At 37.4% G+C, this 27,459-nt stretch overlaps 1 protein-coding gene across 2 annotated transcripts; it reads left to right on the forward strand.

Moving 5' to 3' along the window:
- Window positions 1-40: 40 nt before the first annotated feature.
- On the forward strand, window positions 41-26,932 carry lhfpl3 (LHFPL tetraspan subfamily member 3). Of its 2 annotated transcripts, XM_057324193.1 has the most exons (5): window positions 41-413; window positions 866-1,472; window positions 23,030-23,260; window positions 25,003-25,040; window positions 25,642-26,932. In XM_057324193.1, the coding sequence occupies exons 2-4, from the start codon at window positions 1,046-1,048 to the stop codon at window positions 25,017-25,019; spliced, it is 675 nt and encodes a 224-aa protein (XP_057180176.1). In that variant the 5' UTR covers window positions 41-413; window positions 866-1,045; the 3' UTR covers window positions 25,020-25,040; window positions 25,642-26,932. The 2 variants fall into 2 exon arrangements, with proteins under 2 accessions (XP_057180176.1, XP_057180175.1); XM_057324192.1 differs by having other exon boundaries at window positions 41-1,472.
- The last annotated feature ends 527 nt before the right edge of the window (window positions 26,933-27,459 follow it).

Consider the following 27,459-nt stretch of genomic DNA (forward strand, 5'->3'; position numbering starts at 1 on the left):
TATGCGGACAGCAGTGACAGACGCATACAGAATATTCGGGTGTGCCAGAATTCTGCGCTGTGTGCTTTAGCGATCTCCATCCCCGCGATCTACACGCAAGGCATGAATCTCATCTCAGCATTTATTCATTCACACGACAGATGTAACGCGTCTTATTGCTGTGAGATGCGCGTGCGGGATTAAATCGGATGGAGTACTGGTGCGCGTTTCAGACAGTAAACGAGAGGAGAGAGATATTTGCGGTTTGCATTTGTCGGTGGATGTGAATCCGGGAGGAATGGACACGCAAAACACGATGCAGTCCAAGTGTCGTCATCTCAATGTCAGGGACTTCTTTTGATCGCAGATCTATCGCCTAAAATCCGTTATATCTCATAGTAACCTCGAGGAAACAGCCATCCGGACTGTACAAGGTAGATTACTGTTTGTGTGTATTTATTTCCAATATAATACAATATAAATGTATTTAATCTCATAAGGTTTGGTTAATCACAAACCTTCTTGATACTAACCAGCTAACCCTTCGATTATTTCTTAAATCGGGTAATCATTCAGTATTCATACTGACAATTCCTTTGGGAATAGCATTTCTGATGCATTGGAGTGGGTCTTGGACATATGAGCTGTGTCTTCGTATGAGTTGAGTAAATTATTTTGCTGTCACCAAGTGTGATTATTCACCTTAATAAGATTGGTGGGCTGAATGATGCGGATGCATAGTGACTGAATCAGAGGAGAGCTGGAAGAGAGCATCATTGAAGTCACGGACATATTCCCTCATCATCGCTGAACGAATCACTGTGACATCTGGCACTAAAATTGCTTAGTCTGTCCTGTGAGCTGTTCTGTCTGTGGTTACGTTTAGGTGCCACCCCAGGCAACATCTACACAGGACTCGAGTCCCAACTGAAACCAAATAGTCCAGACTGAATCAATACAGGACCTGAATTCAGAATCCAATCCAGATAGGATCTGAATCCAGACAGGAGAGAGTCCAGGTTGAATTAGGGACCTGAGTCCAATCCATAAAGTTCGGAATCCATCTATGATTCCTGGGGCACCCGCAACAATGCTCCCAGCCACGGAGGCAGCCAAGATCTACCAGACCAACTACGTGAGGAATTCTCGCGCTATCGGGGTCTTGTGGGCTATCTTCACCATCCTCTTCGCCATCGTCAACGTGGTATGTTTCGTTCAGCCCTACTGGATCGGGGACGGCGTGGACACGCCGCAGGCCGGCTATTTCGGCCTGTTTCACTACTGCATAGGGAGCGGAATGTCCCGGGACCTGAAGTGCCAGGGGAGCTTCACCGAGTTCAGCTCCATCCCGTCAGGAGCCTTCAAAGCGGCATCATTTTTCATCGGGATGTCCATGGCGCTGGTGCTGTCCTGCATTGGCTGCTTCGCCCTCTTCTTCTTCTGCAGCACAGCCACTGTGTATAAGATCTGTGGGTGGATGCAGCTGGCAGCAGGTGAGTGAGCGACTTCGCATCCGTTGGAAGTTTTCCCAATGATTTTACCAGGGCAGGAAATGAGAAATTATTTATATGATGACATTTTTTACCTGGTGACGGATGCTCATGTCATGGTACTTTGTTACACCATGGTGGTCAATGATGCCTTGATATTTACGTGGTAGTGCAGGGTACTTTTTACCATTTCCATGGTGCGTTTTGTATTTCACTTCTGAAAACAACTAATTGAAATACTAACCTAAATATATGTGATTGTGTCATATAATGCCAGAGAAATTAACTTGTTTTAAAGGGATAGTTCACCCCAAAATGAGAATTCTGTCATTATTTACTCGTCCTCTTGTCTTTCAAACCTGTACGACCTTCCTTCTTTCGCAAAACACGAAAGAGGATATTTTTAATAAAGTTGGTAACCGAACAGCACCGGCACACATTCACTTCTATGGTACGGACACAAACCAATGCAAGTGAATGGGTGCAAGTCACCAACATCATTCAAAATATCTTCTTTGTGTTCTGCGGAAGAAAGTCATACAGGTTTAAAAAGACAAAAGGGTGAATAAATGATGGCAAAATTTTCACTTTTTTGGTGAACCATCACTTTAACAGATTCATCAATTTTATGGTAATTTACAGGCACAGATCTGATATGCACTTGGCTTTATTTTGTAATGTGGCAATGTCACAAATGAGTAACAGTTTTGTTACCAATGTTATCAAAGTTACAAATGAACTCAATTAGCTAGGAACATCGCCCTGAGGCCTTTTATTGTATCATATCTTCTCATTGGGAAACAAACAACGCTTAAGCGTTTTATGTGTATGCATCTATAATTGGAAAACAAATGCAGACAGTCAGTATATTTTTCACCCAGGTCACCAATACTGAACATGTCATTGCTATATAATCAAGAAATAGTAAAAAAAGTAATTTTCTAGACTAGAGCAATGTTATGTAATAATTCAAGGCTTCCATGTAATAAGAAAGGTACAGCGAACACAAAATGTGCGATCTGCCCATATCACGTGAAGGACATCTGAAGCATCGACTTTAAAAGTTTGCATTCGTAGAGTCAGCAGTTAGATGCACTCTATATCACTTCCTCCATCTTCCTCCCGTTTCTGTTCAGTCGTATTCCTGACAGCCTTTTTTTGTATTTGGAAGTTAAAAAGCTCCAGGGTTCCATTTAGTTTGATGTATTTGCAGAAGAGACTGACCGCCCTCTCTGAATATGAGTGCGTGCGCCTCGCAGGCTGCGCTCCGTCAAACAATTTCCGGTGTTGGATGGGAGTGAACCACTGGAGGAAATGTTCTAAACATATCCAGCAAAATCTCTTCAAATGTCTGGTGCCCTGTAAATATTCAGTGTTTTTCCACTGAAAGGAGAAAGACAGGGCTTGTCTATTTTTGTGCCTGCTCATGAGGGAGGTGAGGTGACTTGTGAAACAAACTCACAAATGTGGACAAATTACTGTCACTGGTGGCCTGCAGCTGTCAGAGCGAAGTGTCCTGTACATGATCTGTATGCTAAATTCTTTGTCATGGGCTTGGATGGTTTATCTACTTCTCTCCATATTGTGGTTGAGATGGGATGATGCTGTATGATAGTACGATAACTTATAACTTATACTGGTCTTTGGATCTGCGTTAATATTAGTATATTTTAAATCCGTACACGTGTTTTAAAAGAGGTGAATGTAGATGCGATACAGATGTGACAAAAAAGGAGGCACGTTTTTGAGAGTTGACAAGCTTTGTAGGATTTCTGTGAATTAAAATGTGCAAACCAGAAGCAATAATTCCCAACAAATGGAGAAGGGATGTCTCTTCTTTATAGACTATAAAATAGTTATTTTATTTCAATTTTCATGTGTCCATTAATGAGGAATATGCACTACTATGGATGTGACAATTACCTGGCTGTGTAATCATGCTTTAAAAATTTCAAATACATCAAATATTAACATCTGACCTATCAGTACAGTAACAACCTTTGGTAAAAACTAGATTTCTTTCTATAAAAAATACTATATTATTGAATTAATTGGTGAATTAATTGTTTATTATATATAATATTATAGAGTATAATTATAAAATGAATGACCATTATGTTTATTTTATTTAATGGTATTATTGAGAATTAATTCAATACATTCATTAAGTATTAAAGAAATTAATTAGTTTTAATAATAAACCATATTGCGACTGTGCCTTCTCTTGCTCGTTTTCCGGTAGGAAGAAAGATGCTTATTTGCTCCTTAATGGTTGACGTGCAATCATGTTTTTAGAAAATTTTGCTAAACAAAAAAACAGAAAAATATACTGCATATAAGTGTATATAGTTTTATTATATTTAATATGTCATGCAGGTCGAGTCTTAAATCTTATTTTTCCCAGGACTATCTAAAATGCCACTATACAGTAATATGAAAGCTAGAATTAGTGGTTAGCAATAAAAAGCCTATTTGGTTTGCTAGTGGCTCATCGATCCAGCAAAAGTCTCCACAGAACAGCATGCAGTGTGGGTAATGAGAAACTAACGCCTTCACTGTTTGCATCTCACCGCCCTGCAGGAACACAGTCAGTGCTGGTGTGGGTTACATCAGACTGTAATTTGTCCAATTCAGACGGAGCTGCATTGATGATTACAAACAATAAAGTCACTGTAAACGGCTGAAATTTACTAAACGTTCAAGGGAATGTTAATTTAATAGACCAGAAGGTAATGTAAAAATGACTGCGCTGTGAAAACATGTGCATGTAAAACAAATGTTACAAACACTCATAAAAAAGAAATGAAGAACATTAAAACATTTTAGTTTATTAGTGGTGCTTCACTTTCATTATTAACTTATGGTTATAGGGATTTAAACCATTTTTACATTTTGGTGTGCGAAACTTGCAAACCGTTTGTGCTTCAGACATGAATGAGGTGTGATGTAGATATGTATACTCCACACTCTCAATAACAAATGTCATTTTTAACACATTATGTCTCATTTTGTGCACAATTTGAGATAATTTTAACACAAGTTAGTCATAATGTGGCCTAAATGTGAACATTGTGGTCTGGTTTCTAGGACTGTTTCCCTTGAATGGCTTGTTGGAAGTAATGTAATAAAGGTAATGAAGATGGATATGGATATGTCAGTCCTAAGAGAATCAGATGTTACGTAACATATCAAGACATACATATAGTCCAACTATAAGCATTATGACATCTACAGGAGTACTGATAGAATTCAGAGTTTGACTGGAGCTTGTGAATGAAGAACAGATAACTGCCTTTACTTTATGCTCAATGACTGACTCAATCAATTCATACACTGCCTCCAATACACCCACTCCTCTATTTGCTTATACATCCAGTTATCTGCTGCATTCTAGTATAACAGATGCTTTACATTTCTTCTGCATTCACTTGCACAAAAATACCAAGAAATACTGGGATTGGTGTTCTTAGAGTAACATTTAAATGCCATGCTATATAAATATAAATACATTCAGTATCATAACATATTACAAAGTACTAAGTTATTAGCATTTTTTACCATCAATGTACCATGGTTTCGCATTTATGAGGATTATTCCAGTAAACAGGTGGGCAACGAGCACAAGTACATAGATGAAACAGATATTACTTTTTATTTTCTAGCATCGTGTCAACATACAAGCCACAAAAAAAATAGTTTTCATGAAAAATATTTCCCTTTTTTAGATTATCTGTGAATCATATCGTTTTTAGAGCTGACAAATCTCACACTAATACAGTAGTGGGAGTGAGAAAGTGGAAGTATTTTTACTTTATGATATGAGATGACATTAAGACACTGGAATTAAACAAATATAGCAAGCATTTGTCACACCCACTCACTGAAAATCACAATAAACAAGTTAAAGAAACATTAGGGATGCGATGCACATATGCACAAATTACACAATGTTTTCCAATGCACACTGTATGTTTCAGGTGAGTCTTTTTCCACCGACAGGAAGCCAGAAATATATGTCAATATTATAGCCAAGCGGCAGCTTATTGCACCTGTTTTTTTTTTTCAGTGCATTACTACGCAATCATTTGTAAAGTAATGTAAACATTACTTGGGAGCTTGGGAGGAGCATCTGTTAACTCCTCCCCTTCAACTGTCAGTCTGCTGCCAGTTCCATTTCAAAATGTGATGGCTGTTTTTATACATCCAATCAAATCGCAGAGAAAGACGAAGGCCACGCCCACTATTTTTCTCATTAGAAATTCTATTTCACTCGGAAATGTGTCAAAATACGGAAGTAAAAACGATCGCAATTTCCGGTTCACGGGGACTTTAATTAAGCATCATCATAGAATATGTAAAATATTTTTCCAGTGATAATAATTTCTTCATGACTTAAAATGACTTGAATGTAACTCTACACCCTTGCTTCATTTAGTTTATGCAGAATCAGTCCCCGCCTCCATTTAATCGCGTGAGGTCGGACCATTGATTATAGGTACATAGCTGCTTCATTTGACATGTAAGCAGCGTGGGCTCATGTTGCAGAAGCAGAGCCGAGACTTTGCACCTTCTTTACATATCTATGGCTCAAATCTGTTAACGTGATGCATTTTATGGAGAAAATAATGGTTTAAATTGATGAATTTGCACATGGTTTATTTTAAAGCAGACACATAATTAAACACCACATAGACAAATAAAGAACATTAAAAACTTGAATTTCACCACAGGGGGACTGGCAATAGGAAATAGCAAATTATAGGTTTTCCTTGCAAAGAAAGGAATAAAGTCTATGAGCTTTATAAAAAAAGACAAGCCCTACAGTATGTCATCCTCAATGTTTCTGTTTCATAGGAAATACGTCAGCACAGGAGCTAAATGATTGCATTCAACAAACCAGTGTAAAGATATAAAGTCAAGTCAAATGTATTTTATAGCACATTTTTACAATTTGCATTGCATCAAAGCAGCTGTACAAAAAGAAAAGCCAAAAAAGGTCAAATAAAGGTGTAGACGGTCTTTAAAATGTTAATAGATTGACACCTGGGTCCAGGTGTGTCATGTATTGAGTTGAACTATGTACAACATACAAATTTGCTTCTATGTGCTCTATTCGTCGTCTTTCACATAAAATCTTGTAGTGGTGTAATATGTGCAATCTTGTAATGCCATTTAATCAACAACAAAACTGCAGAGATTAGTGCATGAATTAGTGCACTATAACGGCATCGTCTTTATCCAACCAGCCAATCACGTATAAGACTGCAAGTAATCATAGTCATTTGATGTTTGATTCAGAATTTCATCTTAAAGACCCATCTCTCCGAAACTGTCCTAAGGCTCAGTATGAATGTTTGATGTCATCAGACACTCTCCATGGTTCCTGTAGGCTCTACAGGGAGCAGATGTTTTTGCGATTTAGACGGTGGGGTGCTCACCTGGAAATCTGATTAGCAGATACAGAGAAATCAACAATAGTAATGAGACCTTTTGGGGTCCCTATGGGGCACAGATACGTGCAGGATCGCTTCGGCCCTAACAATGTTTATCCACTGCGTGCTTGCGTGGGAACAAAATCGATAAATAAAGAAAACCGTTGCTGGTTTATACAGTACAGACAGCAAACTGTGAAAGTTAAACGAGCTCCAGGAACAGTGTGTTGCCTTTGTACACTGCGTGTGTGTGTGTGTGAACGAGTACCTGTGAAGGCACTATGACGCACAATCAGAATCACATTATTTGCAATTGCCTAAGAAGGAATATAGTGGAATTGGATTTGCAGGAACAGAAAACCACACCAGTGACGCTTGCTGGAGAAAACTTACCATCTTAAGTGAAGGCCTAATACTTAGGACTAATAGCTTGTTTAAATCCTTTACCCCATTTGACTTAGCAAACACAACTAACCCAGGTAAATATAATGCACTAAAATGCACTTTATTCAATTGTAAGTGCACTTAAAGTGCTATATTTTCACACATTAAGTTTGTGCTTAGTATACAAAAAACATATAGTACTTCTATTCATGGGGTCTCAAAACAGCGCAGTATAGCACGCTTAGATCATAAGGTTATTTTAAAAAAGTACTTACGTCTTTTTTTGTAAATTAAGTACAAAATTAGTGCCTAAAAAATAGATCATTTTAAATATGCTTAGTCACCTGGGAATATATAGTATATATACTAGGGCTGTACAATACATCGCTGTTTTCAAAGTATTGCAAATGTGCACATTGTAATGAATCGCAATAACCAAATGTTTTAATAATGCAAAAAGTATCGTTTTCATTTTCAGAGAGGCTGACAAGTGAATGTTATTGCCCTTGTGTGCATGAGTGCATGCATGCGCTCCGATGTGTTGAAGATGATCAACCTATATATTCTTATAGGTAAAATTTTAAAAATCTAAAGTGTTATTGCATATCATTTCATATATTGCATTATTTTATGCATTTTCATCATTTCACAACTGCATTATTTGGCATGTTGTTGAATTTACATATAACAGATGTGCAGTGTGCTGCACGTGGACTAGTCCAGACTCACGCAAAGGACAGTATGGTTAAACAAAAGCATTATCTTTCTATGTTAGCCTTGATGGTTTAAAATTCAAAAATGCAGCATGAATCAGTTCTTGGCGAGTCACGAATCAGAAATCCTGCGTTGGAGATTAGCACTTGGTTAAAAATACCGTGCTCCATTAACACACAAGCTTTAATCTTCTCTGAGCTGATCTCCACCGCTTGCTGATGAGCACATCAGGTCTGCTAATTTAAAGCCAAAGTCACTTTCAAAACGCACGGACGAACGTAATTATGATGTTTGAAAAATGTAGCGGGCACGCTGGTTAGAGTTTGACATCTCTTAATTGTGGTTGATGGCTCGGCCGAAGTCTTTAGCAGCTCTTTACGGATTGATTAGCTGGTGGAGTTAATGTCATTAGCGCGACGGCGGGAAAACTGGCTCTCCATCGCCGCTTTGCTTTCCCTGTTTGTGATTAGTGACTGATCTCAGCTACGATCGTGTCATGCCCGTGAAGACCACTTTCCTCATTTTAAGTGGATGCACACAACCCAGAGGTTTATAAAGAATCCATAAACTATGACTAAACTGCTTCGAGGAAAAGTTGGCTTTGTATTCTTGATGATTATTGTGTCATGATCACAGCTTAACAGTTTTTAGTGTTAATGTCAATAAATAGACAATAGAAATCCTACTAAAGTGTCCTACAGCATTTATAAGACAGAGTCTCCATGATCTTATAAGGGCACACACTACAGGATATAAACTTCCTGCCTATTTATATTTTTGAGATTTGCCACTTTTCTGGAATGAAAGGCCCTTGAATGTAGCCAGCTGGCAGCTCGTGGCTTTCACTGATGCTCTGGTGTGCGCAAATAGGGCAGCGATGAGCAACAGCCAATGAAATTGCAAGATACCTCATAATTCATTTAATATGCTGGTTTTTATAGCAATGTGTGTATTTGAAAGAAATCCGGGATCATATTCTTTTGAACATTTTATTGCCTAGACGTTGCTCTTTATATCTCAGTGGGTTTATTAAGTCTCAGATGTTTGCCCTGAAAATCTTTGAAATAGACAACAAAAATAAAACCATTGTTAACTTCTGTTGAAAAGTTTTATTGTATCTTTTCTCCATTTTCAATACACTTTTCCTAATGAAAAAACAATCATACATCAAACCTAAACAAACAGTAGCCAAAGTTTACTTGTTGGCAGAAGATTAAAAATATTTGTTTATTTATTTAATATTATTTGCTTATTATATTTGCTTGCTTATATACCTTTCTGTGGTTTTGTCTTCAGATATGAGATTTGATGGAGTTTGTTTAATTACGTGTGAAGTGTGTTTAATTAGGACTGGGAAAGAGAGCGACTTTATAGTCTCTGAAGAATGAAGGTTATAGAAGTTTGACACCAAAAGATTGCCTGTTCTTATGTGCGCTTATCAACACGCACGCACACATGCACGCTTCAAAACCGCAGCAGAGCTTAGAGACAGAAACATTTCTGACTGCAGTGTTTTTCCTGAAGGGTTTGTTTTCTTGTATATTCCCAACAGGACTACAAAAAGCGCATAGCTAGTATATAACTGAGTGCCTCAAAGAAGCCAAAATACTGATTTACCATTGTATGTCTCTATAATGCAAAACAATATTATTTCAACCCAAAGGTAATGGTTATTTTACCATGAAAGGTGAACATTTATACTTATTTAGTATAGAATTTTAGTATTTAGTAAAATACCTAAAATACATAATCTATAGTGCCTCTGGCCTAATCACAGCCATGCTGATATAGAGCACTATCACACTCCTACTCAAGTGATATTGCATTGATATATTTACGTATATGTTAAATAAATGGTTTATTTCCAAAAATCATGTTTTTATTATGTTATAATGTTTTTATTGTTAGTTAGCTGTATTTTTTGAGTTATTATGGCTTAAATCAAAACAAACCAACTGCAGATATTGATTGGAATGCACAATAAAAAGCATGATTTCAGAGTTATTCCTCAGACCATTAAAGGTGAAGTGTGTAATTTTGCTCCTATTCAATCTTAATGGGGTGCGAGCTAGCCATTCGCGAAATGATTTCCCCAAAGAGTATAAATACCGTGACTCTGGGTGCTATCAAAACATTGCTCCGTTTGTTTGAGCAGTCAAATATATTAAGGTCTGGCTCGACCTATTATGCTGTGCAACCTGTTTAGTCGCAGCTCTCCCATAAAACCAAACAAATTGAAGTATTCAAATGCCGGTGCCCTGTAAAGTACATACTTAATGTGTGGTCTGTCTTTATTATGGTGGTAATAAACCTCAGGACTCAAGGGGAGTTACCGTCAAACATTTGTGCCATTATATCTTACTATTAAAGAGCTGAACCGTTCTTAGCACGGTCTGGAATGGTTACAGTTATGTTTCCACGTGAGCCTGGTTCGGCACGGTTACAAACTGGATTTTTTTTTTGGCACTTTTGGCTTGTAACTGTCAGTGATGGATGTAACTACTTACTAAGTAGTTACTGTAATTTAATTACTTTTCTCTTGTAAAAGGAAAGTAATTAAATTACAGAAAAAATAAGAGTAATCCTTACAGTTACTTCTGATGTAATTAAACTAAATACTTTGTGTAATATATGTGTGTGCAATAGTGGAATTGACATCAAAATTCGGAGTCTAACTTTAAAATCCGCGCTTTAATGTATAATTCTCACATTTGTTATACATTGGCCAGTTAATAACACTACTTTATGTAGTTTAATATTATTTATTTGAATGAATGAAATAAGCCGTTTCATGTCTATCCTTGAATCACTTAACTAATCAAGCTTAATGTAGGATATAGAAAGTAATTAGTAATAAGTAATTAAATACATTTTGGAGAGAGTAACTTGTACAGTAATCTAATTACACTATTGAATATGTAATTAGTAACTTGTAATTGATTACCTTTTCAGAGTAACTTGCCCAACACTGGTAAATGTGTGTGCGCAGGCACGTCCTGTTTCTTTACAACGCAACATCGCCATCCATTTTTTTTTTCAATTCTCATTGTAGTGCGAAAGTTGGGTTATTTTAAAATCACATGGAAAAAGATCGTCATTGTATGTCTGTGGCAAAAGTGTAAATGTTCCTCATTTTTGGTTTACAAACCCTTGCCTTGCGACACACATCCTCACCTAAATCAATGATTTCGCAGCGTTCTTTTGTGCAGAGCATACTCTAGTGCAGTGGTCCTCAACTCTGGCCTGCCAGATCCATTTTCCTGCCAAATTTTAGGAAAACTCTGATATAAAACACCTGAACAAGCTAATCAGCGTCTTTAGGAATAGATGCTTTCAACTTAATGCGGCGCTGAGCAATTCTATCAGCGTATGACATTTAAGTACCGCGATAGCGATTCAAGTGCAGATTGCTCGGTACGCAGTTGAATCGCTCTCGCGGTACTTTAATGCGATATGCCAAACAATCTGCGCAGCCCAACATTAAGTTGAACGCGTCTGTTCCTGAAGTCACTGATTAGCCTCTTCAGGTGTTTTATCAGAGTTGGGGCTAAACTCGGCAGGAAAATGGATCTCGTGGGCCAGAGTTGAGAACCACTGCTCTAGTGTGTAGACGCCCCGAGCAGTTAGAAAACTGACAAACAAGAGCAGCTTCTAACAGAACAATTTTCTTCTTCTTAAACCCGTTTCTCTTCAAACTCGCACAATGCCCTTCAATTCAATGTCCCTGTCAGTCAATAGATAATAATGGATTGCTTGTGTGAGCCAGAGCAGAGGCCATTAGTATCGGTGCTCTGTCAGAATAACTTACGAGGCTGTTGATCTGCACGGCTCCGAAAGCTTTCAGCTCCTGGAGGCCGGAGAGCCTCTGTGGATCAGATGAGAAGGATAAGCTGACCTCTACGGTTAGCACATCAAATCAAGGAGGCGGGGATAGAAGATACCCAGGATTTAAAAATGACCTCCACGGTCATTTTTAAAGAGCAAAGGTGATCTCTACAAACCAAATAAATGGGGAATTGAAAATTGAGCTTATATAGGCTTTAGTAAGAGAAGATGCCGTTGCAAATCTTTGTAAACAATCAGGCTGTGAGGGACTAAAGTACGGTGCGTTTTTTGAGAATTTTCTGTCCAATAGAGAATTTGGGAAAGGACTTGTGCCATTAATTTAAAGTTTTTTGCTAAATATTCAAATATACAGTTTTGTTGAGACTGAGAGCATTGGAAAACTGTTTTATAAGACTAGATTACATCATTCACAGTGTTATATGGGAGTGGCCAGTCATTGCTCAGCTCATTGCCATTATTTCTATTTCCAAGGTAACAATAACTAATCTGATTGGTTGAGCTTGTTTAAGGATTGTAGGTAGTATAACGCTTAACACGGTTTCTACATCCTACGTAACACGTGACATTTAAAAAATAACCATTTCTAATATAGAATCTATTGATAGCTATTTTGTATCGCTGTTGCCCAGAGGAAAAAATGTTTGCTCATTGGTCAGGAAACATAGTTGTGATTCTCCTGTGTTTCTTGATTAAGCGTCAGCAGTTTATCAGATATTTTGAGAGTAGACACAACGGAGACATGAGAAATATCTGAGACTTAGTTGAGATTCTTATTTATCTCTCATTGTAGTATCAACAGTGTCTCAGATGTTTCTCCTAAAACTCCTTAGGATAAATAAAAGTAGACATACTGTAAGTGAGACATGAGAAAGTCTTGAAAAGAAGAAAAACTGGAGAACTTTTTATTGTTGTGTTTTTTTATGATGATGTTGTTGTTTTTCACATTGATGGATGAGAGCACAGTGTGAGATGTTATGAAGATATCTTATGAAACTTTAGAGGAGATAAATCTGAGAATGTTAGAGTCAGGAGAAACATGTGAGAAGCAGGAGACTTAAATTTAAGTCTCATTTTGATGTTCACTTGAACTAATTTCTGTCTAGGAGAAAGATGTGAGATGGGAAGGAGATATCTTGTTTGATCTTCCTTTCCTCTGGGTGGGGCTGGAGTGGACTTGAAAATAACAAAAAACAATGAAATATGTTTTAACAATTTTGCAGAAATCGCACTGTGTTTACCATTGTTTTACAATCTCAAAGCTCATGGGAAGTCTATTGAAAGGTTTTTACATTATCTCAAAAAATCTATTGACCTATTCAATTTGAATGAGATCTTTACCTCCTACGGTTGTGTCCTATATACATTTACACTTAGCAGACGCTTTTATCCAAAGAGTTCAGGAAGCAATAAAGCGATATGTCATACAGGAGCATGTTGTCTGAGAATAAAACATGTTGCTTTGTTGTGGAGATCAATAAGACAGGGAACAGAATATTTATATAGGCTGAATTGAATGGGCATCACCAGTCAGTATAAAGCAAATTCTCTGTGTGTGTTTGGATTATAAATTCCCTCTGTGTACGGGAGCCTGAGGGAATAAGTGTTTCATTGGAGAAATAAACAGCACGTTGTGTTCTGAGCCTCCTGATATCAGTTCATTCCTGCCTCATTCGTCAAAGACAGTCACATTTGCGTCTGCTGTCTTTAGCTGAAGTAAACTTAAACAACGTTCGAATGTATTTCCTAGGAACAGGTGGAAGTTGACAAAAATATGGTATTATGCGATTATGTGCTTTCTTACCTGATCAGGGCTTTTAAATAAAAAAAACATATAATTCTTGACAAAATATTTATACATGTGTCGCTTACGGGCTAAACCTTATCAAAACTGAAGCTTGGAATGAATAATTTAAAGCTTTGTGGATTGTAGAAGATAATATGCATAATTAGGCATGCGGAACTCTTTAACCAAAAATGTTCTACATTTTCAGGATTTACTTTGAGGTTTAGAAAATGTAAATAATAATGTCATATACATATAATAAAGTAATGTATAATGCATAATGTAACTGGTATCAAATGCAACATTCTGTGTATTTAAATATACTATACATTTGTATCAGAGTATGTGCAATCCCAGGGCTCGAACCCATGACCTTGGTGTTGCTAGCGCCATGCTCCAACCACTGAGCTACAGGAAAGCTTGGAGATAATTGTATATATTATATAGATTATTGATATTGTGTTAATACTTATACTCTGACTGACCCTCCAGCACAGTAGATGGTGGTCTTGCAACTGTTCAGCATTTTGCCTTAAAAGTCACAATGATTACAAATTTTTCTCTGCTGCCCTACACATAAATTCTGATACATGGAAAAAAGAGAAATATGATTAGATAATGCTATAACTCAAAACTTTCTTTAAGTGTGTGTGTGTGTGTGTGTGTGTGTGTGTGTGTAGCAAAAGATATCAATTAAATTGTTAACAGTGAAAGCTTTAAGTAGAATATAATATAATACTAAATAATAACACCTTTATTGTCACTGCATAGCTGTAGAGCAAAATATTAGGTATTTTTTAATATAAATATACACATACGCTGTTTTTAGCTGTTTAAGACATACTTGTATCCAAAATAGCATCAATTTATTATAAAAGAGCCAGTGATACTCCTTGATATCTTCAAAAATTGTATTTTTATCGTGTTTACCAAATATAATAACTGTGAAGTTCCATGAATGACAGAAGTCGTGCATTTGTAGTCCAGGGCAACGTTCTATCCGACAAGCTGTCTCTGAGACATACCGACAGTCTGACAGCTGACCCGCATGAACACACAAGGCTCGGTTCGCACGCAGCCTGTGATATATCTGAAAAACAGCTCACTGGCAGTTGTCATGGTAACCGCACATTTCTCAGCCCTTCGCTGCGAAGCGTCTGCGAGTATATACTGTTGTGATTCAAAATTAGTGTCTGCCTGATACATACACGTGCCAAGGGTTAGGGGCATGTGCACGTGAATGTATACGCTCGGCGAGGTCTCCCCTTCGAACTGACTTCAGCGGTCCACCCAGCAGGTGGTCTTTAATGCCAGTAAGGCTTCCTGAAGCTATAACACAAATCATAGCAATCACAAGGTGTTCTTATAAAAGCCAGTTGCACTTTTGTATTGTTGATGTGTTTCTGTTACTGTGATTCTAGAAACACAGATATTAAACACACAATAATACATAACACACCCACACATAATGTGGGGGTGGTTTATTATAGTAGTTAAAGGAATAGTTTTCCCAGAAATGAAAATTCTCCCATAATTGATTTACCCTCATTCCTTCACAGACAAACATGACTTCTTTCCTTCGGTTGAGTACAAATGAACATACAGTAGATTAAAGGGACAGTTCACCCAAAAATAAAAATTCTGTCATCATTTATTCACCCTCATGTCGTTCAAAACCTGTATATGACTCTTTCTTCTGTGGAACACAAAAGAAGATATTTTGAGAAATGTCTCGGTGGGTTTGTGTCCATACAATGGAAGTCAATGAGTGACCGGTCCACACCACAAAAAAGACATTTAAGAAACCATCGGGAATACCACAGAAGCTGCATAGCAACGCATTGAAATCCATTCAGAACACCCTAGCAAAGGCAAAGGATGCTTTGGTAACCCCCCACATCTCCATAGCATCGTAATGCCGACTTTTGCACACTTACTCTAAAACGCATTTCTGCTTGTACAGATGAACAGAGCGCATCCTGCACGCACACCGACTGCAGCACGGCACACCGAGGATAAAATGTTCCTAGGCTCTGCGCCACATCTGAGGAATATTAAAACAATCCCATCAGCCAACTTCAAACGCTCGGCACACACCGAGAAAGAAAAGAGGACATCTGTAGAATATTCAAAGACACTCTCTCCCCTCGACTACCATCACACAGTCAGAGAAACCTGAGAGAAGAGATCCTCTCTGAATTTAGATGAGCTCTGCTAATACAACAGAATGGAGACGGGGGAGCTCTCGTCCTTACTGTCGTGTAGTGAGGATGGGGACTGAATTTGGCAGGACATGCTTAACATCGCATGGACACTTCAACGGATGCTTAGCAGGTCTAAATAAACTCCGGACCTGGGGGGGGCAATTCAAAACTTACTGGTCTCCAACTGGGAGGAGGAAATCGCTCACATTGTACCGCCAAGTGCACATCCAAACAGGCTGGGCTATGGCATTTCGGATTGCAAAATAAAGACATCAGATCGATAAAATAAGTAGTTTGTTTATCTTTTGGTACATTATAGGCTTGACGCGTATCATTCGGAGCTCATATTTTCGCTCACTCTCTCGTCTTGTTAAATGTGTATTTTGGCACGCTCATTTAGTTTCCCTCCATGCTTGGCGGGTGTGCTTGCTCCCGGCAGTAATTAATTGGAACACCTGTTCTCAATCACCTTTTCCGTTCCGCCACCCCCAAAGAATTATGGGATATACACTTGGGCAATGAGGGTATATGTGAACATGTTCAAAAAGGACAATTATAGATCATTTCAAGATGTTGAGCACATGACGCCATATTTTTGGACATATGGTCAGATTTTGCTTTTGCTTCTGTCATCATTTATTTACCCTCATGTCATTTCAAACCTGTAGGACTTTCTTCTGCAGAACACAAAAGAAGATATTCTGAAGAATGTTTGTAACCAAACGACATCAAAACAACAAACAACAACAAAACGACCTCACTGACTTCCATTGTATGAACACATTTTTTTTCAACAGGGCAGTGAAGGAAATATGAATGCATTGTACAAATACGAATAGTTTGAAACGGAAAACAACATAGATGTCTAAAGTAGAGTGAGAAAGCTACCTGCTCACTTTCATCGCAAAGGCCAGTTACTCGAGTGCTATGTGATCCCCAGAAGTACGTGACCTGCTTTCTACAATCCGTGGTATACACTATAGACTGCAATCCACAGTAAGGAAAACGCCAGTATTCCTTTAAGAACAGAGAAGAAACCGGTGTGCCAAAGAAACACCGCTTTAAGAGAGTTTTTCGTATCAATGCTGCCATGTTGACAGGTCCAAGTTTTCCCGGGCGGGAGGGGTTAAAGAATGCTGCAGTTAAATAACATGCCCATCACTTATCAAACACCTCACAAGACTGACAATCCAGAGAGCGTCTCCATAACAACGCATCTCAGTCCACAGAACTGGCACACATTCAATTCACAGCTGGTGAGTGCATGACAACTTCCTTAAACCAGATGTCTATAGATTTTCTTTTTTAATGTATTCTTAATAGAAAGGCTGCAGTGTTTCTTGATTATTTTAAATAGTTTATCAAAACATGTTATGCTGTACTGTATGAATCTTCAGTCGTGTTATGTGAATAATAGTTAATAATGTATCCCATAATGCAGCAATGCATTCAAATTTTGCATTTTAAAACAAATGCAGTGCATTGCATTTTACACTTACGCATTTGGCAGACGCTTTTATCCAAAGCGACTTACATTGCATTGTGCTATACATTTGTTTCTGACTAGGGATCGAACCCATGACCTTGGTGTAGCTAGTGCCATGCTCTAACCACTGAGCCACAGGAAAGCATTTTAAAACAAATAAATGACGCAAACATGCATCATACAATACTGTCAAATACCACTTTAAACATTATCCAAGTATGGATCCAAACCAAGATCTTGCTATAGTATTTTGTCTCATTTTACAGGCCAAAAGCTTTTTCACTTTAGGAATTATGCTATTAGCTAAAAAGCAATTATCTAAAGTCAAACAAGTATGTTTGTTATATTTAACATATGCCTCTGTCACAGAAGACACAGCATGTTCAGTCCAGGCTTTAATTCACACAGTCCCAGACAAATGTTTGTCTTCAACCCAAATTTATCCTGCGTCAGTCATGCATGAAAGCACAGCATGCATTTACACACGAGGTCACGTTGTGGTGAACAAATAGGCTAATAGACGGCGGTTGCCAAGTTATTTTTATATTATGGGAGGGACATACAGTGAAGTTGAGGCACGTGTTTAGGCTTACGTTAGGTCACAATGAGCATTGTATTGAATAAGAAATTGGACACACCCATGGGTGCAACATAACTCATGTAGACAAATTTTGAAGGTACATAAAAAGAATTCAAGTGATTTTTATTCTAAAAGCAAATTTTGTAAGCATTTAAGGCTGAGTCACACCAAGGACGACAACAATTATGACGTTTTAATATATTTCTAAATTTAAGCGTGACTCACGCCACAACTATAACATTAAAAGACAAGAAGAATATTGTTGGGATCACTTTGACAGCACTTTTCCTGCTGATGAACAATTAAACATTGCCAGCCAATCAGAACGAGGTTATTCGTGTGGTTGCTAATTTAATTATCATCGTTTTTTATAGAAAGTAATTACAACCTCGGATTAAAAAAAGACTATAAACTAGGAATTGGAGACAGGAAACTAAAGATAAAGATATGCAGTCCAAAGATATGCAGTGGATGTTGAATCTACATTTCATAAAGTGATCTTTTCATGTAGTATGCAGTGGAAGACAATGTCTGTGATATTCATCCATTTAGACATCTTTCTGCTCTCCATTATGGCCTCCGGAGAGTCTAGGTCAAACCCAATGACTGCAGAATGCGACTGCATGTTGAACTAAACAAGAGATAATGCTTATAATAATCCATGGTGTTTATGTGTGGGATGCAGAACTAAGGTGATCGCTGTGTATTTAGACTGTGTTGATTATACATTTTCAAGATGCCTACTTGAGCTTTCATAGAGCTCAAACCAGCCATCCCACAAAGACACAGGCCTGTAAATTCAATCTTCAGTCATTTTTATGACTTACCTCGTCGCTCGAGGGAGCGTCTACAAATCTCTCGATGTTGGTAAAAGAGAGCGAATTGATCTTGCTGCACTTTCGCTGATGCGTTTTCATTCAGTTACTGGCTGTCTAAATAAATTGCAATTAATTAATGAATTCAAAGTTGTTGGGTGTGTAAGCAACTTTGAAATGTGTTAATATATAGTGTGCAGACATTTTGCCACCCAGCGTTGTGTCTGAGCAAGTTTAAGTGTATGTGTTTCGCTGTTTCAAAACAGTGCTTTGCCATCTAATTCTTATATACTGTAGGTTATCTTTCAAGGGAGCATCCTTACTGAAATGGAACATTTTTAATTTATTTTGAAATAATATTTAATTAAATGAAAGTTTAATATTCCTATAGACCTTTACAACATCTTAAACAGATTATTTCAGATATCTGGGATTGCTATAGCATTGTGATATTTACAACATTTCTTTTTTTGCATCTTAAAAGGTAACGTTTAAAGTCCCTGTGAACCGGAAGTTGCTACCGTTTTTACTTCCATGTTTTGTTGCATTTCCGAGTAAAATGGAATTTTGAATGAGAAAAATAGTGGCCGTGGCTTTCGTGTTTCTCTGCGATTTGATTGGATGTATAAAAACAGCAGTTGCGTTTTAAAATGGAATTGGCAGCAGACTGACAGTTAAAGGGGAGGAGTTAATGGATGCTCTGCCCAAACCGTCTATCATACGTCGTTTAAGATGGATAGTCATTACAGGACGGAAGTGCATCTTCAGATTTTAACTGAAGTTTATGAGGGCACGATTGTAGACCGGAGTCTGGTGTAGACACGGTGTTACTGCAAAACAATTTATGTTAAAATAACCTTTAAGGAATGTTAGCAAACGTTCTGATGAAGTTTGTAACATCCTTCTTGTCTGTGCCTATGATGCTTTAAAATTCAGTCTACATAGGAAGTGCACATAGTTTCTGAACATAGCCTCTGACAGACATTCTGCATCACCATGTTCACAATAAAGTAGTGCTGCCTCCCTATTTCTTCTGTTCTTTCCCTTTCATTCTTTTCAACCGTTCACCTCCCTTTTTACTTTGGGAAAAACAACAAGCCGTCCTTCTCAGGACAAAACACAAACCCTGAGGCGCTGCTCTATTCCTGCTCCAACAATAAATTAGGCAACAAACAACAGCAGCTTAGCAAAAGACAGACAGGAGGTCTTTCAACCTTGCATTATCTTCCCCTCTCTCCATCCATCTTGTCTCCTTTCCTTATCGTCCTTGTGCTTTTTCTTCTCCTATTGGCTGGCATGTAAAGACATTATCAGGCAAATGCCAAGTCAAACGATGTTAAGGGCAGACGAGCGTGAGAATGCACTTTTATTCCATCCTTCAGCGCTAGCTCGCATACAAATGAAAGGATGGATACACTGTAAAACTTTGCTGTAATTTCGCAGCAGGTTTGCCAGTAATTTACTGTAAATTTCATCTACAATTTTGTTTTAAGCGTAAACTTACCTAGATTATATATTTTTCTTTCATAAAACAAGACTTTATATCTTGGGTCAACTACTGTTTTGTAACTGTATCGTAATTTAAGAAGTTTTAAATATTTTTACAGAAAACAAGAGAAAAATGCTAAGGAAGAATTTCATTTTTTGCAGGTGTTGATGTGCTAATGCCAGTCTCTTCTTGCTCATTTTAAATCTCAAAAGTCAAAGTGTTTTAATTGTGATTAAAGTAATTGAAAACAGTACTAATTGGAAAGTATACTAAGTAGTAATTAAATCTACAGTAAATTACTGGCAAACCTGCTGCAAAAACTACAGCAAAGTTTTACAGTGTACTTAAAGGGACAGTTCACTCAAAAATGTACATTCTCAATCATCATTTATCATCAAAAACCATTTACTTAACCTAATTTCATTCCAGACCTGTATGACTTCCTTTCTTCTGCAAAACAGAAACGATATTTTGAAGAATGTTGGTAACCAAACAACATTGACCCCTATTGGGGTCAATAGATTTAGATAGATTTTTTAGATCTATCTATCTAAATCTATTGACTTCCATAATAGGGACAAAACCATTTCTCAAAATATCTTTGTCATAAAGTCATAAGGCTTGAAATGACACATGATGAAAGAATTTTAATTTGGGGGTGAACTATCCCTATAAAGGAATACTGCAATTCCTTCTATTGTGTAATCCTTTAAAATGACTTCAGGGGCAGTAAATGATGACAGAATCTTCACCTATCCCATCACACCCAAGAACAACCTGAATATTTCAGCACCCACACGTGTTACTGACAGCTCCTAATCCGTGATGCAAAGCTTCATCAATAAGTCGTTGCCCGAGATAACAGGATAGCATGAAAAATAGATTTACAAAAGGAACAGGGAAGACGAACGGGGTATCAAAGTGTATCCTTCCGTATCTACCACATGGAAACATGCGCTCTCACACAGATTTCTTCTGTAAGGGGTTTATTTATAGCGTTTATCTACAAACACATCTCAGATATGACAGCATTAGCATTCCGAGCACTTTCACTGACCCAGATGCAGCACACGAGTGTGCGCTGCCAGCAAAATCAAAGCCTTCGCGATGCAACCGCAGTGTTATCTATTAGGAAAGAAGCGGCAGAGCCGTGCACAGTACAGAAGTATACGCCCTACACAATCTGTTCTGGCACATCTGTTACTTAAAAATGTGAGAGGAAGTGTTAAAATGAGAGAAATTGTTTCATAAGTTGGTTGAGGTGAGGACAGCTCATTATCAGAGCTTAACTTTGTGTGTCTGTGTGTGTGTGTGTGTGTGTGTGTGTGTGGGTGTGTGCGTGTGTGTGTGTGTGTGTGTGTGTGTAGTACTGCAGGTCCTGAAAGAGTACGTGAAATGAGGGAAAATGCTGATTGTTTTCTATTATTTATAAGCATTTTCCACAGTGTGTGTGTTTGCGTCTATGATTAATATGGTCAGTTTTAGCTTAGGGTAGCACGCTCAGCATCTTTCCCTACAGTCATGTCCCATAGTGACGTAACTTCTGCACCAAACAGTAAAAAAGTAAAAGTAACTCGATTTTTAGATTCGCTGAAATGTGACCGATGTTGGCAAAACGTGCTGACGTTTGCCTCTGTACGCTACCCCAATATTCCATCCCTAGATCTCTCTGATTAAATCACTAGAAATGGCTGGGACCCCCACAAAAAAAGATTTATGAAACATTAGTAGACCCCCTTTCTGCCACGCCCTCCTATCGTTGGTTAACAGTGAACTGTAATACAGTAATAACTGTAATATAAAACATAATTTGATTAAAATTAGATATTAACACTTATGTATTAAGATTATTTATTTTCTTCCGTCAGTATTTTTTTATTGACATATGCCCAACACAGAAACTTCGCATCAATGATAATTCCACCAAGCTTATGTTGTTCATGGCCACTTACACCCTTAAAATATTAACACATTGTTTGTGTTATGCTATTTACCACACTATATGTTACTTCAACACATTTTCCGCTGATTTTGCGTTGAAATAAATGAAAGGGACAACACAAATTGTGCTAAAAAGAAACTCAAAATGCGTTGTCCCAGAAATAACACATTTTTTTGTGTATTTGTGTGTTGTCCTTAACTTAACCCAAAATGTGATTTAACACACAACCATTTTTAAAGTAGATAGTCTTTCCAACATCGTTCCATGACGTGAAGGAGGCAGCATAGTCTTTTGTCTTGTAACTGATGTGAACCCCTAGTGACATCATAAACGACTGCTCTTAATTGATTGCATTTTCTGAACATTATCAGTGCATCAACACTGACATCCACAATATTCAATGCCAAATTATTGTATGTCTTTCAGGGCCTTGACTAGGTCTTGTCTGCTACTGATAAATCTTCAGTCCATTGGGATGATGGAAGTGCCCACAGTTGCTGATATGAGATCAGATTCAGCTAGAGTACAAAGTGGTAGAGGGGTCATAAAACTCATGGGCTGTGACAGACTGTAGCTAGATATAGCTGTGTTATGGGCATTTGTGTCCCTGAAAGACCAGTAAGGATGTAGTTCGTGTCTTCGGTTCAATATTAATTTCTTGTAATCAAATTTGCAGAGGCAAGTATTGTATAAGCAAGGCTATATCCAATATATGTGAATATAACTTGTCCAGAATTACCTCTCTTATTCACAGCATGAAGTGCCATGACTGCACTTTTGCACATGTACATGTTAATCTTACAGAATGACGTTGCGCTGTTAATTAAACTTCTATATTGCTTTTTGCTGAGATCTCACATGGTCTGCACTCTCTGTCTTTTACAGGTACATGTCTTGTGCTAGGCTGTATGATATATCCTGACGGCTGGGATGCTGATGAGGTAAAGCGCATGTGTGGAGAAGAAACGGATAAATACACCATTGGAGCTTGCTCAGTGCGCTGGGCGTACATCCTGGCCATTATGGGAATCATGGACGCGTTCATTCTGTCCTTCCTGGCCTTCGTGTTGGGAAACAGGCAGGATGGACTTATGTCCGAGGAGCTGCTCGGAGACAGTAAGATTAAAATCATTTTGTTTGGGGTTGTTCCATGTCTTTTTTACCATGGGAGAATTGTGTTTGGAGTTATTGAATATAAATATTACTGATATAATAATAATATTCAGTATAAATTATTGGGAAAAAATGAATGTAAAGTGGTTAAAAATCACAATTGAATAATGCTGGGAGGCTTACAGACCCAATGAAATGGTATGATGAACAGTTTTTCTTTCCATGTTGGCATATTTCTCGTTGGAAATATAATATAATCACTAATAATCACTAATACAATATTATAAGAAAACTAATGTTAGTAAATATTAAGTAAATTAAATTTAAATGACTTTTTTAAATCTTAAAAGATAAAACATTAGCTATTGTGTTAAAGAATGAAGCAGAATTATCATATTTTGTTTTCAGTTTTATTGTAGCTTGATTCATATTTAAAAGGAGCTTTAATTTTTATATTTTTCACAGTCATTTTTATTGAATTTTTATTGAGTAATTTTTAGTGAATTTGTTATTTGCATTTGTCATTATATATTTTATTTGTTTATTGTACATGTTGCGAACTTGTCATATTGGTTCATTTTAATTTCAGATTTAGTTTAGTATTTATCTTTAGTTCTTAACGTTTTGTGCCTCAGCTTAATCTTATTTCAGTGTCTACTTTTTGTTTAGTTTAAGACTTTTAAATAATAATTAGGCCAACATGTTATTTGATTTCAATTAACCAAAATGTTTTAATAGTTTTAGTTTTGGTTTTAGTAAAATATAATAACATTTGAATGAAAAACTAGAGATGCTATCTCTGGATACTTTGGCAGCATTTCACATCCACACAAATTATATGATTTATAATTCACAAAATGCTCATTTACATAAATGAAAATGAACAATTACAAACCGCATTCTCAATTTCTCCCCAAAAACGTTCTTATACATCGGTTGTCAGCGTGCAGCTGTTGTGCCATTCGGTCCAATTCATTTATTACCAAAACAGACACAGCCAGCCAGAGACAGCCAGATGAAGCGAGGACAGATTAGCTAAAAAAAAACTATAACAGACCGATGGTCATTAATGACAAAATCAGATGACAGGCCAGAGAAAATGAATTGGAGCAAAAGAGAGCGAGAGAGTGGTCTGGGGTTAATTGAAGCTTGGGGCTGGAGGCCCAGCCATGAATTACTAATGATGTTTACACAGCTTGCTGTCAGCCCGTCCATATTCATCAACATGCACAACATTATATGAAACACATGCTGTGCTGTGCTGAACAGCACACCTAGAACTAAACACTAGTCATGGACATGGACTATTTTTAAAGAAGGGCTTTGCATAACTAAGTGTACTGAAGGAGAATTCCCTCTTCTTACCTCCTTTTTTGTTATATAATGACTATGCAGGGTCAATTATATACGTTTTGTATAGAACAGATGAGTAGTACATTGCAGATGGTGATTAAGGATGTTTCCATGATGATGAATGAGCAATTCTCCTTAATCATTCTGCAGAAACAGAATTTGTAATAGAGTATTTTGTAATGGTACATGATGGTGTTACTGCCATCTAGCGGCCGGCAATAGTCATGCCCAACAGAATCAAACTAAATGACTATTTTATGCACATTTACTAACAGTGACAGCTGTCAGTGGTGGATGATGTAATTTCTGGAAATTACTGAACGGGTTTAAGCAGAGATTTTGCAGTTCCTACCGTACTTTTAATGGACTCCTCTGCTTTTTTCCCCTCACAGAAACCGGAAATGCATAGATGGCAAATGCACACAGATGAGTGAGTATGCAGCAATATGCTTGATTTTAAAAAGAAACGTGGACTAGAATTGACTCTAAAAGTAACGCAATTTGACCACTTTAGGCCAAAAAATAAAACACATCTTTTAAGTTGATTGTTATCATAAGTATGCGCGTCCGCCTTCATGCGTGGCTGCGCAGTCCGATTAGTAAATACCGCGAGAGTACAGCGAGAGCACTGCTCGTTCTCGCGGTATTTTGATGTAATTTGCTGTTCGGTCTGCGCTGCGCCTCTGGCCGCTTGAATTCAAACACATCTAATGTCTTTTTTGTCAACAAAGGTTAAATGTAATGTATGAGCCAGTTTTGCAACAAGTTTACCGTAGATTTAACTGGAGAAAAGGTGAATGTATAATATAAAACCATATTTAAAGCAGACCAGTACAAAGGCTGGAGCATAAGTTTAAACGCAGGAAAGACCATTATTAATGTTAATTATTTACATAAGTGCTAATATTGTTTGGTCCTTTATAAATTGCAATTTTCCACATTTTTCATAATTGTTGAACAAATAAATGAAAAATGTCATTAAACCCATACTGTGAATTAACAATAAAAATCTTCCTATTGTTTGTTTTCAGGTGTTTTTGCATCGTTGAAAGAATATCATTAAGTGAAGTCACAATCCAGCTTTACCCATCATCCCGAGGGCAAGAAGCCTGACTGCTACAGTTTGGAAAAGTTTGAGCAAATGATGGAGCGATTGGAATCCGGAACACTCACTGCTTTTCTGTACATATACCTACTTTTCACTTTACTCCTTGGAAATGCTTTTCAACAAATCCCTAGTTTGGTTTACCGTGTTCTGTGCCACTTATACAGTATGATAGGGCAGCTAATGCACCACTTAGAAACACAATTTTGACTCGGAAAAAATGCACCCGTCTTTAATTTACCTTGTGTCACCATCTTCTGGCTTAATTTACAATAATATAAATATTTTGGGATTCATGACTTACTGTAAACAATTCTAGGGTTTTGCAATTAAAGCCACGTATACTTATGTAGAGGGGAACGTCAACAGGTTTGATTTGTGGGATGTAGATTTGGGCACAGAGCAGCACTACAGAGACATTAACGTATTTCTCTCTTGGCTACCCTGGACAAGTCAAATCGACAACATATCTGTCACAAGAAAAGACACTTTAACACAGAGAGCCCATTTAAACGCAAGTGATCGTTCTATTGAGTTTACATGGTCATCCATTCTACCCCCACACTCTCCGATATTCTTTAAACAGGGTTATGTAAAGAGGTGAGATCATTGTTAATATATTTTTAAATAAAATTACGTGTCAAAATTAGGGGCGGACCTCTCTGCCGTTAGTTATCGTGCACAAGCCAAGTATTTACAAAAAATAGGGGAGTGTTTTAAGTATTATGTATCGAGTGTACACGTTGAATTTCTGTATGTCTCTACTTCGATATTTCCTTCTTTGCAGTGTTGGTGCTGTATAGTTATGTGTGCCATATTTATGATGTTCTCAGCTGGTACCGTTTTGTACTCTTGGTATAGTCATTCTGTCCCACTAGGATAATGAACAGCATAGAATCGCCAATCTAAAAGAAAACATCTCCATCTTTTGGGTCAGGTGGAAACAGTTAAAAAACACCCAAAGGAAATGACCTCACTGTGTACCTGGTGCTGCCACTCCCACAATCCTGGGCTGCTGAAGAGTTTGGACGATCCTGAGAGTTCTGAAGGGGAAAAAAGGTTTTGCTTTATTTATTGGGTATGTCTTGTCAGCTGATGTTGTATAGGAAATGATGTAAATACACCATAATAATGTATTAGTTAAAAAGGCAATTCACAAATTCATGAATAAAGATTTTACCTTGACCAACTGAAAGCAAGAACGTTTCTAACGGTTTATTTTGGAGCATTATTGTAAACAAGTATTACCTTTTTTTTTCTCCTCCGCTATTTTTTACTGTCAATCTTCAACATGACCACAAACAAAAGTATAAACAAAATGTTACTGACAGACAGTAATGACCAAATGTATTATGTGGCATAACACATTTTCAATGATCTCTTCATTGTGACTGGTCAGGTTTACATTTCAGTGTTTCATTTATCCTGTTTTCAATTTTGATTGGTTGTAGAACCTTCTGGAGTCATTCTGATTGGTCATACAATCTCCTATTTATTCCAACTGATCATTAGCAGGATCAGGAATACTCTGCTTTCTTTTTTGCAGCATTTAAATGTTTAGTAAATATTTGCAGAACATGTTTGAAAATCATAATTTACTCGCCCAGATGTATGATTTTCTTCGGTCAAACGCAAACATTTCTTTTATCAGAATCAGAATCAGAAGAGCTTTATTGCAAAGTGTGCTTGCACACACAAGGAATTTTCTTTGGTGTTATACATTCATCACTTTATGTCCATGTAT

This window comes from Triplophysa rosa, linkage group LG24 (assembly GCF_024868665.1).
Source record: "Triplophysa rosa linkage group LG24, Trosa_1v2, whole genome shotgun sequence".
NCBI lineage: Eukaryota > Metazoa > Chordata > Actinopteri > Cypriniformes > Nemacheilidae > Triplophysa > Triplophysa rosa.